The sequence below is a fragment of the Molossus molossus genome, unplaced genomic scaffold (assembly GCF_014108415.1).
Source record: "Molossus molossus isolate mMolMol1 unplaced genomic scaffold, mMolMol1.p scaffold_m16_p_11, whole genome shotgun sequence".
In the NCBI taxonomy this organism is placed as follows: domain Eukaryota; kingdom Metazoa; phylum Chordata; class Mammalia; order Chiroptera; family Molossidae; genus Molossus; species Molossus molossus.
Window position 1 is genome coordinate 9469690 of NW_023425346.1, and position 12622 is coordinate 9482311.

Below are 12622 nucleotides of genomic sequence, written 5' to 3' on the forward strand. Positions count from 1 at the left end.
CAACTACAACACTTGCGATCAGGAAGCAGCACCTGTTTTGGTAAGTAAAACGCACCGGAACACAGCCGGGCCTTTCCTAGGCCTAGGCCGCGTTTGCACGACCACAGCAGTTGAGTAGTAAAGAATGAACTGTTTGCTTTCTAAGGAATTTTTCTGACCCTGCTCCAAATGAGAGGAGAACTTGGCTCCTGAGACCCTCACTTATCAAAGATTGGGGAGTGGCTGCGGGTAGTTCTGCTCCAGGACTTCCTGGAGTGCCATCCTCGCTTTCCTGTTACCTAGCAGAGAAGGCGAGGCACCGGTGTCAGTCAGAAGTGAGAAGTGATGCCCTGGCCGGTTTGGCTCAGCGGTTAGAGCATCGGCCTGCGGTCCGGAGAGACCCGGGTTCGGTTCCCGCTAAGGGCACGTACCTCGGTTGCAGTTTGTCCCCGGCCCTGGTTGGTCGTGCGGGTGGCAGCCACTCGATGTGTCCCTTTCACATCGATGTTTCTCTCTCTCTCTCCCTTCCTCTCTCTCCTTCCCACTTTGTCTGTACAAAAAATGGAAAAATATCCTCGGGTGAGGATAAAAAAAATAAAATAAAATAAAATACAGAAGTGAGAAGTGTACAAGAGAGAACAAGCATCAAGATGTGACAACAACCCAGGGCTGTCATCCTGAACTGTCCACAGAACATCTGTGGTCGTGCAAAAGAAGACAAAAAGTTAGTAGACTGCAAGAAATATTTCTAAAAGGAATTTTTCTTAAAACAACATAAACATTTTTGGAAAGCTGCTAAGGGTGGTCTAACTTCATCAAGATCAAAGGAAGCTAATCATTTCTCTGTTCAGCGTGTTTCCAGTAGGGCGGAGTGAAGAGCAACCAGGCGTTTTGTGTACACCAGGCGAGACTACTGACCAATAGTAGAAAGAGGGTCTTCAGGATCTGATGAGGAGTCTGGGGCAGAAAGCTGAAACACGCCAATCCGGTGGTACACCACCAGGCCAACTCGCCCACCCCACCAGGGCTGTATGCGGACTGACAGTTCATGTCCTTTCTGCTCCCCCAGGGCCAGCAGCACACTGCCTCATCAGGGCACTGAGGAGCGTCCCAGAGCAGTGCACACAGCAAACCCTTAGAAAGCGGTGACAGCAACACCTCACAGACCAACGAGACAACAGCAAGAGGACAACAGTGCCACCACTTTCTAAGTGCCCACCTAAATTCCGCTCAGCCACAGGTTCTTTCATCATTATTGTTAACGAGTTACCAGAGTAACATCGATCCTAGAAACTCGTGAGAGAAAGGAACACAGAGAGCTGAGCCTGTGGCTCAAGCAGCCTGGCTTTTGCATCTGGCTCTGCTATCCGAGCTGCAGCTGGACCCACGCCGCCTTCCAGTGGAGGAGTGCTAGCAGCTTTCTAGCTGGAGTGCTCAGAGAAACTGCTGTCCTTGCTCTTCTCAAAGATGTCCTCGTCACTCCCGACAGAAGGAAACGCCGCCATCATTTCTTTGTAGCTATACTGTCTCTCGCGTGGGAACCTCAACAGATACAGAAAGACCCCCTGCCTACTCCTAGTCATTTTGGACAGTAGGTGGGGCTGTTTCTCCCACCGAGGAACTTTAAAACTAACATAAATTCCTAATATAAAGTGGGATGTGAGTTCTTTCAGTATGTTGTGTAGTTTCAGACATGGAATTTATTGTATCAGAGGACTCAGACGTGCAGGTGGGTGTCAGCCTTTTGGAGTGAGGCACTGCACCTGGAGGTCACCAGCCTGAGGCCACTGCAGCTGTTACTTGTCCCACCGCAGTGTGACCAGCTGCCTTCCTCTCCAGTGTTATCCAGCTGACTCACAGTCTTCTCTCCTCAGACACCTGCTTCTCCCCTTCCGCATCTGACAGGGCACAGACAGCCTTAGCCTGCTCCTCCCTCCCTCCCATCCTCAGGCAACAGAACAAGGCGAGGGTTACTGCGGCTCTGGGATGGCACCAGCCGCAGACAGGAAGGAAAGGCGTGGGACAGGTACCTACCCAGTCAGGGCTAGCCTGACTGAAGTGCTCGTTCCCATGTTTACCACTTCATAGCAGGACCTGAGACAACGTTTCCTTTTAGCTTGAGATTCACATGATTTTTAAGAAAGTCCCTATCAATATTCAGACAGGCAAGAATACAGATACCTGAAGACACAAAGAATATTTTTAACAACTTAACTCCTAGATATTAGAAAGTTAAACAGGAGGACGGTGCTACTTTACAAACTGGATGGGAAATGTAGGCCTTCCAAGCTGGCAGGCCTTAGCTGCTCTGTGGTTTAAGTGTATCCAGGGTTGTTGGGACGCTGAACATGCCATGTCCAGGCCACTATGTCTTGGGGTAAACCCCTCTTCTAGTGTCACTTACAGCTGTGAGAACATGTGTTTTACAGCTAAGAACTGGCAAGAGCTCCGCCAATGACATTCACAAGCTTAGCGTAATGGCCCTGGGGAGGCAGCCAGCAGAAGTACCAACTTTCTTTCCTTCAGCAAAACTGTTCTGTGCAAAAGTGGTTTCCAATCTCTACAGCTCGGTAGGAAACAGCACAGACAAAAATCCTGAGCTTTCCAGTCAGACGCTGGTGTGTGTTTCCCTGGGCACATGATCAGCTCAGGACAGTCCAAACCATGAGTTTTAAAGATCTAAACTGGATGTTCTTTTATGCTAAGCATTCTAAAGGGTTAAAGCTAAACAGTGTTTTTCTGGGTGTTGGAATTGCAGGTGGTTAGTTTTAAACTTTTTTCTATTTCCTATAATAAGCATGTACTACTTTTAACATCCAGATTTTTTTTGTACAGACCAAAAGTGATGAGGAAAGTCTAGAAAACTTTTTTAAAACTAACATAAATTCCCAATATAAAGTGGGATGTGAGTTCTTTCAGTATGTTGTGTAGTTTCAGACATGGAATTTGTTCAAGAAACAAGATTGCCCCACCCCTGGATTTCCTATTTCTGTCCTGGCATTTTTGTTTTGTTTTCTTCAGCTTACAAACTCTCAGGTTATTCAGCTACACTAAAAGGAAACGGAGGCTGTCCCAGTCAGCACCTGCCTGGAGCGGGGACGGCCCAGAGAGCTGTGCTGCTCCGTCATTACCTGCGTGGCTGCCGGCTGCAGTCCCCAGGGGCTCAGGAAGGGGTGTGGAGGCCTGGGGGTATGTGCCCCAGGGTCTCTCTAATGGAGCCCTGGCAGGAACAGTCACAGAGAATGCGCATGGTGCAGGACAGAGCTAAAAGCCATGGGCCACTGATTTCTCTGTAGTTCTGCTCAAGGCTGGGCTTACCTTGATGTAAACTCCGAATATTAAGATAGCCAATCCAGTAAGAATTCAAAACTATGGGCAACATTTGAAAACCCTCTGTGTTCTAAACTTCTCTTCAGTATTGTATTAATTGTGTTTTTTTAAAGCTACCACTTCATCTACCGACATAATGTCCTCATTAATTTCCTAAATTCCTGACTTCCAGGTAATGCATGGAAAAGTGCAATTTCTCTAGCAGGTTAAGGACACTCGCCCTGGTACAAGAGAGAAATGGCACTGACCACCGGTGACGGTCTCCTTACGGAGGCATTTTGAACAATTACAACCACTAGGTGGAGCCAAAAGTTTGAAGAAACCCACAGGGAAAGCAATTCCTGTGTTTCAGGAATTTAAAACTTCAGTAAAAATAAAAAAGTAAAAGATCAGATATCCTCATATGAGAAAATATGCAGTGTAATTAAACCTTTCCAATCAGACAAAAAATGTAGCTGTTTTTTCATGGAACTGAAGTCAAATCTAGGCAAGGTTTTTTTACCCAACAAGTACAGGGCAAGGTCCTGAATCCAACACCTTCAGCAGAAATTGATTTCAGGACAGATGCTGGAGGGTGGTCAGCATTCCAGTTAGAGGCGAGGAGGATGATCCCTTAGAGCAGTGGTTCTCAACCTTCCTAGTGCCGCGACCCTTTAGTACAGTTCCTCATGTTGTGGTGACCCCCAACCATAAAATTATTTTCGTTGCTACTTCATAACTGTAATTTCGCCACTGGAAATATGTGTTTTCTGACGGTCTTAGGCAAACCCTGTGAAAGGGTCATTCAACCCCAAAGGGGTCACGACCCATAGGTTGAGAACCGCTGCCTTACAGCTCAGTTGTCAATAAACACTTCTGCTTCAGGATGGGTTCTTCCGCCAAAGTTGGAGCAGAGCTGCAAGGAAGAAAGAATGGGTTACTTGATGAGACCATCTGAGATTAGAAACAACACACTTTTCTCCATGAGTGCCACATGGAGCACAATGAGAGTAAATTACAGACCTGACTATGTTGTAATACTTAATTTAGCAATAAGGTATTCCACAGAAGGGAACTTTCTAGATAACTGATGCATACTTCATCTTGAAATGAAATATAAAGATATAAATTTCCCCTACTTCCTTGAATAAAATACATCAAACAGACACCTAGCTATTTCCTAATGAGTCGGAATTATGAATATCAAGAACAGTACTGTGCTGAGCATAACAGCAACCTACTTAGGAAAGACCAAGTGGGCTGCTCTGTGCTTCTTTCCACAGTCTCAGGTGGCTAAGTTCCTAAACCAGCTAGTATGTTTTGTTAGAGCTATGTGAAAAATAAAACTGTATGGCCCTGGCTCCGGCAGGGTGGCTCAATTGGTTGGAGTGTCGTCCTGTGCACCAAAAGGGTTGCGGGTTCAATTCCTGATCAGAGTACATACTTAGGTTGTGGGTTCCTCTCTGGTCAGGAGGCAACCAATTGATGTTTCTCTCTTTTTCTCCCTCTCTCTAAAATAATATGTATACACACACACACACACACACACACACACACACTCAGGCGAGGATTAAAAAAACAAGGTATATGGCCCTGGCCAGGCGGTTCAATTGGTTGGAGCATTGTCCCATACACCAAAAGGTTGTGGGTTCAATTCCTAGTCAGGGCACATACCTAGGTTGAAGATTCAATCCCTAGTCAGGGGAGATACCTAGGTTGCAGGTTCAATCCTCAGTCAGGGTGCTTATGAGATAACCAATTGATGTCTCTCTTTCACATCAATGTTTCTCTCTCTCTCTCTAAAAATCAATAAAAACATATCCTCAGATGAGGATTTTTTTAAAAATTAAATAAATAAATAGAATATCTGGGCTTTGCATGAAGACCCAAGAGTCTGTGCTATAAGTGAAGAGCATGAATTTAGATGCAAAATGTAACATCTATTTTGGTTTCAAAAACACTTAATATCCAAACATATAGTACAAATGATATCACACAGTTGACCCTTGAACAACGCAGGGGTCAGGGGTGCCAACCCCCCCAGAGTTGAAAATCTGCATATAATTTGACTCCTCTAAAACTTAATTACAGCCCCTTGATATCCACTGGGGATTGGTTCCAGGACCCCCGTAAATACCAAAATCTAAGGACACTCAATATTAGGATTGGCAAGAAAATATATTGTATTTCTATACAATGCTATAGAACAATGCATACAGTTAGAACTGTGCATCTGTGGATTATCAAATGCGGATGAAGAACAGTTTTTCATCTGAGGTTCGCAGAATCTGCAGATGCGAAACTCGGGGACATGGCAGGCAGACTGTATATTTATTTTTGAAAATCCTCATATAAGTACACCGGTACAGTTCAAACCATGTTATTCAAGGGTCAGTTGTAGTTTAAAATACCAAAAGTACTAACGAGACTTATCAAGGAAACAGCAGTCACTTATATCATCCTCTCCATTCCTACTACATAGAGACAAACACGTTCGGCTGGGGTTTTCTGGTATCTTTCCTCCACGTTCCTGTTTCTCTAGTTTTCTATGTGTAGTCCATAAAATTTGTTAAAGATGCAGATTCTTAGATACCACCCCAGATATACTGAATCAAAGAATCTAAGGGTGGGGCCCAGTAACCTGTTTTAACAAGCTCCCCAGGTAATTCTCATGCACAACCAGCAAACGTCCTAACTGTTCTGAGAGATGTGTTTCTACAATGACGTTATGTTCCTACTAGATGTTATGAAAGCTTAACATTCTTACATCCCACTCACCAGCCCCATAATCCATTCCTATCTTTTCAACAGTTTATGAAAAATTTTGACCAGGTTAGTATTCAGTGTTTATTTTAATTATGAAAATATCATCACAACTAAGTATATGTGCATTAAGTATTTCTTCTTGTACAATGTTTTCTTGGGACTGTAAACTGCCTCTTCTGTTGTGAACCACTTTTCTGGTTTTCTATACTTGTTTCTAATGACCCCTAACCTCACAGATAACCATGGATCTCCTCGGTATGTAAAACATGTCATATAATTTTTAAAAAGCTGGGTGGACCATGTGTTTTTTCTTGGCAACATCTTAGAATTCTGTACCCTCCTCTTCAAACCCACAGGATGCTTTCTAGACCCACTGGGCAGCTACCGCCTTGGAAGTTCTCTTCGCCTTCCTTCTGGGAAATCCCTGCTCCTCTCTGTCTCCTGGCTTCCACATAGGATTCTTTCTTAACCAGCTTGTTCTGATGAAACACATACTCCAGTGAATTCCTGAGGAAGACCACTGGAGAAGTATATACTTTATGGAGAAACTACACCTATTTCTTCTAATCTCACACTTCATTGATAGTTTGAATATAAAACTCTAGGTGAAAAATTACTTTCCTCCCAAATTCTGAAGGCATTGTTCCATTATCCTCTAGCTTTCAGTTAAATCTGCTGTCATTTTGATTTCCAATCCTTTGTATGTATTCTCCCCAAGCCCACCCCTAACCCCAAAGGCATATATCCTCTCTCAACTTCTGAAATTTCATGATGTTCCTTGGTGTTTATTTTCATTCTCTGTGCTGGGTACTCAGTAGGCCTGTTGAATCTAAAAACTCAACTACTTCTGTTCTAGGAAATCTCTTTGACAATTTTCTCGTTTTCATTTACTCTATTATTCTTTCTGTTTCTCCAATGACTCATATATTGGATTTCCTAGACCAATCCTCCAATTATCTTTTCTCTTCCAGTTTTTAACTTTTTTCTACTGTTTGGGAGATTTCTCTTCCACATACTTTGAATTTTATTTTTAACATGGTTAATAATTTCTAAGGATACTTTGGTTTCTATGCCTTTTCTTTTAAATGTCCTGCTATAATTGCATGGATGGAGTATCTTTTCTCTCATGATACTATCATTTTGTGGCTTTTTTTTCTCCTTGTTTCTTTTCTTCTTAAAATAATTTTTTTATTGATTTTTAGAAAGAAAGGGAGAGGGAGAGAGAGATAGAAACATTCATAAGAAAGAACATTGAATGGCCACCTCCTGCATGCCTCCTACTGGGGATTTGGCCCACAACCTGGGCATGTGCCCTGACTGGGAATCAGACCGGCAACCTCTTGGTACATGGTTGATATGGGTTGATGCTCAACCACTGAGCCACACCGGCCATGCAAAAAAAAAAAAAAAATTTTTTTTAAATAGAATACAGCAAAGGTAATAGGATGTCACTTCTGTGATTAGCTTATATAAGACTGTGACTTCCCAGCAGATACTACTGTCTTCTTGGTTTGCTAGCTTTGATGGAGCAAGCAATTATTGTGGAGAGGTCTATGTGGCAAGGACTGAGGGTAGCCTCTGGCCAATAGCCAGCTAAAAACTGAGGGCCTCAGTTTAACAGCCCTTCAGGAACTGAATTCTGCCAACGACCATGACTGGAGGCACGTCTCCAGTTGAGCCTTCAGATGAGAATCTATCCCTGGCCACCACCCTGATTGTAGCCTATGACAGAGAACTCTGACAGAAAGGACTCAAAGGAAAGAGGATTGTAAATGGGTGTTGTTTTAAGCTGCTAAATATGTGGTACTTTGTTACACAGTAACAAATAACTAATGTAAATATGTTTATGCGATTCATCTGTACTGCTGTACTGCAGTTGTAGTTCATTATTTTTCACTGTTCTAGTCTAGAATTTATCTAGTTGACTGCTAATGAACCTTTGGAAAGTTTTTAGCTTGAACTACTATGAATACATCTGCTATAAACATTCTTGTACATGTCTTTCAATGGATATATATTTGTACTTCTATTGGGTGTGTACATAAGAAGAGAACAACTGATCCACTGGGTATGTTCAGCTTCAGTAAAGACTGCCAAACCTATTTCCAACATGGTTATTCCAATTTACAGAGTTCCAGCTGTTTCCTGTCTTCACCAACACTTGGAACTATGTATCTTCTTTACACTTTAGCCATTCTGGTAGTATGCAGTATTATCACATGGTGGTTTGAATGTGTATTCCTCAATACTAGTCAAGTTGCACACTGTCTCATATGCTTATTGGCCTTCTGGATTTCCTCTTGTGAATAGTCTATTCAATTCTTTTGCCAATTTTTCTATGGAGATGTCTTTTTCTTATTGATTTATAAGAGCTCTTTAAATGCTGAATATGAGTCCTTTGTCAAAGTGGGGAGAGGGAGGGAACAAGAGAGAGGAGAGAGGAACAGAGATTCAGAAACAAAGAGGGAGGGAGTATAAATGTTCTCCCCCATTCTGTGGCTTCTCTTTTCGAGCTCTTGAAATTATATCTTTGAATGAACAAAATTTCTTTTTATCCTCACCCGAGGAAATTTTTTTTTCCATTTTTTGTTCAGATAGAGTGGGAGGGAAAGAGAGAGGGAGAAACATCAATGTGAAAGGGACACATCGAGTGGTTGCCACCCACACAACCCAACCAGGGCCGGGGACAAACCGCAACCGAGGTACGTGCCTTTAGTGGGAACCAAACCCGGGTCCCTCTGGAACACAGGCCGACGCTCCAACCACTGAGCAGAACTGGCCAGGGCTCTTTTTTTAAATATGTTTTTTATTTATGTATTTATTTATTTATTATTTTTTTTAGAGAGACAGGAAGGGAGAAAGAGATAGAAACATCAATGTGAGAAAGAAACATTAATTGGGTGCCTCCTGCACGCCCTCTACTGGGAATTGAGCCCGCAACCTTGGCATGAGCCCTGATAGGGAATTGAACCACTAAGCCACACTGATTAGGCAATGAACAGAATTTCTTGATATAATCCAAATTACAATTTTTTCCCTGTATGATTAAAGCTTTTTGTGACCTGTTTAAAAAATCCTTGCCCCTTTTCAAAGCCACAACAATGTTCATTTATATTTTCTTCTAAAAGCTTTATTATTTGACATTTCATATTTAGATCTTCAATCTATCTAACATGAACTTTTGTGTATGGTATGAAGTGAATCAAGGTATTTTCCCAAATATGAAAACACTTATTTGTAAAGATATATGTACCCCTATGTTCAGTATAGCATTATTCAAAATAACCAAGATACAGAAACAACCTAAGTGTCCTTCAACTGATGATTAGATAAAGAAGATGCGGTATATATGCAATGGAATACTACTCAGTCATAAAAAAGATGAAATACTGCAATCTTTGATAATATGAATGGATCTTGAGAGTATCATACTAAGTAAATAAGACAGAAAAGGACAAGAACCATATGATTTCATCCATATATTGGATATAAAACAAAAGGCAACAAGTGAACAAACAACATAACAAACAAGACCATAGAATGGCAGTTACCAGAGGGGAACAAAGATGGGGGGAGAACAAATTAGGTAGAGGAAGTCAAATATATGGTAATGTGAGGAGACTAGACTTTGGGAGGTGAGCACACAATGGAGTACATGTATTATAAAGTTGTACACTGAAACTTATATAATGTTATTAACCAATGTTAACCCCAATAAATGTAATTTAAAATTTTTTTTAAATTTCCCACATGGATATTTAACTTGTCTAGCTGATTTATTGAAAGACCATTCTTTCCCATAGCCCCAAACCATAACTTTTTCACAAATTAGGTAACTGTATACGTGTGGATTTGTTTCTGTACTCTATTTTGTTTCACTGATTTATTTACTTGTCATTTTTTGAATTATAATTGACATATAACATTATATTAGTTCCAGGTGTACTACTTGTCATTTTTATCTCTCTTATTCCTTTATAACTACTTTGCTTTGGGAAGTAGAGATAAGATCTTTTTCATCTGCAGTTTTTAATTGGAAGTCCTTAAGAACTCATATTATATTGTGCAAACTCAATTACAAAGCATTTTCACCTGGTCCTCTGTACATAATCTCTATTTTCATAGTAGCAATTACTAGGCATGTAAATATTTATAAAAATAACTTATTAAATTTCTCTTAGGTTAACCATCTCTAATAATTTTCCTCTCTAATTAGGAAAACATTTACTTCAACTGACCCATATTTTCAACACCAGGAGGACATGAGAAATACCAAACATAATTCAGAAAAAGTATAAGATGAAAATGAAAGCAATTTTAACTCTTTTCCAAAATGAGCACAGCTTTGGTCCTAACAACTAACTGTTGAAAAACTACATGATAAACAAAAGCTCTTTTGAATCCAATTTTTCTTTGTGACGAGTGCTATGTTGGAATGAATGTGCAACAAGGTTCAGTAAAGGCTATCTCAGGGCCTCAGCTTGGAAATCTACTTCACCCTTAGCTGTGCCTCTTCACCTTATTGCTAGACAACATAACAATAAAGCATGAAAGAAAAAGATAAATCAATTTAAAAACAAATACACATTTTATTTATTTTTTATTCTCACCTGAGGATATTTTTGCACCTATCTTCAGAGAGAGCGGGAGGGATACAGGGAGGAAGAGAGAGACACACTGAGTGGCTGCCACTCACACGACCCCAACCTGGGCCAGGGACAAACTGCAACCAAAGTACGTGCCCTTAGCGGGAACTGATGCCAAACTGGCCAGGGACAAATACACATTTTAAAAGATAAGCCTTAAAACACTTTTATTGGTATCACTGCATGTTAAAATTGATTTTAAGGAGAGACTGATTTGTTGTTCCATGTATTTATGCACTGGTTGATTCTTTTTTGTTAATCCTCACCCAAGGATATTATTGCATTGATTTTTTTTTTTTTTAGATAGAGTGGAAGGAAGGAAGGAAGAGAACCATAAATGTGAGAAAGCCATATCAATTGGTTTGCCTCCCGCAGGACCTCAACCAGGGCCAGGATCAAACCTGCAACCCAGGTATGTGCCCTTGACCGGAAACTGAACACAAGACCCTTCGGCCTGTGGGCCGACTCTCTAAATGATGAGCCAAACAGCCAGGGCCATTGGTTGATTCTTGTATATGCCCTGACCAAAGATCAAACCTGCAGCCTAGGCATATCAGGATGATGCTCTGATCAACTGAGCAATCCGACCAGGGCTGGCAATCAATGCATTTAAAAGAGTAGTTGGGCCTTGGATGGTGCTGATCAGTGGTTAGAGCATCGGCCCATGCATGGAAGGGTTGTGGGTTCAATTCCTGGTCAAGTGTTCATACCTGGGTTGCAGGTTCGAACACCCTTCCCAGTTGGGCAGGTGCAGGAGGCACCAACTGATGTCTCTCTCGCATTGATGTTTCTCTCTCTCTCTCTCCCTCCCTCCCTCCCACCTCCCTCCCCTCCACTCTCTCTCTCTCTAAAAAATCAGTGGAAAAAATATCCTCAGGTGAGGATTAACAACAACAACAAAAAAGAGTGGTGGAAACCCTTATATAATTTCAACAGGAGAGGAAAAACTTCTCCCAGATCAGCACCCAAGGAAGGGACCTTAGGCAACACCTTCATTTTCTGTACCCACTGTTTTCAGAGATTTCAAACAAACTCTTTTGTGCCAAGAACATTCTTTTCTGTTTGTTCTAAATATCAGATTTTGGAAAAATGCAAAAATAGTATTAAACATTTCCATATACCTTTCACCCTCAATTTCCCAAATGTTATCATGTTGCCTGCTTGCCTTAGTATTCGTTCTTTCCCTCCCCTTAACTCTTTCATTCATATATTGGATATATATTGTACATATGGTACCCTTTTACCTCTAGATAGTTGAACGTGTATGTCCTAAAAACAAGAACATTCTTTTACATAATCACAGTATAATTCTCAAGATAAGGAAATTAACACTGATAAAATATTTATTATGTAATCTACAGATCTTATTCAAATTTTACCAATTATCCCACTAATATCCTTTTTAAGACTTTTATTTATTTTTAAATGTATCTTGCTTACTGAGAGTATTATAGATGTTACTGTTTCTTTTTCCTTCCTTGCCTCCCACCCCACCCCAGGCCTTCACTGCACTATTGTCTGTGTCCATGGGCAATGCATATATGCACAGAAGTTCTTTGGTTAATCTCTTCCCGCCCCCAACCCTCTTTCCTTCTGAGATTCATCAGTCTATTCCAAACTCCCATGTCTCTGGATCTATTTTGTCTGTCAGTTTATTTTTTTCATTAGATTCCGCATATAAATGAGATCATATGATATTTTTCATTCTCTGTCTGGCTTATTTCGCTTAGTGTAATAATCTCCAGGTCCCTCTGTGCTGTCTCAAAGGGTAAGTGGTCCTTCTTTTTTACAGCTGTGTAATATTGCATTGAAAAAAGAAACAGAGGAAGACACAAACAAGTGGAAGCATTTACTGTGTTCATGGATAAGAAGAATTAACATTAAATTGTCCATAATACCCAAAGCAATCTATAGATTCAATG

At 41.1% G+C, this 12622-nt stretch overlaps 1 protein-coding gene across 7 annotated transcripts in view; it reads right to left on the reverse strand.

The window, feature by feature from the left end:
* Nucleotides 1-4070: 4070 nt before the first annotated feature.
* EPB41L5 (erythrocyte membrane protein band 4.1 like 5) overlaps nucleotides 4071-12622 on the reverse strand; it is a 149997-nt gene continuing 141445 nt past the window's right edge. For 5 of the 7 annotated variants that reach the window (XM_036254375.1, XM_036254374.1, XM_036254372.1 and 2 more), the window contains one exon: nucleotides 4071-4204. In XM_036254375.1, the coding sequence (XP_036110268.1) occupies nucleotides 4138-4204 (67 nt within the window). In that variant the 3' untranslated portion in view covers nucleotides 4071-4137. The remainder of the gene's footprint in view (nucleotides 4205-12622) is intronic. The other 2 variants (XM_036254380.1, XM_036254376.1) reach the window with 2 other exon arrangements.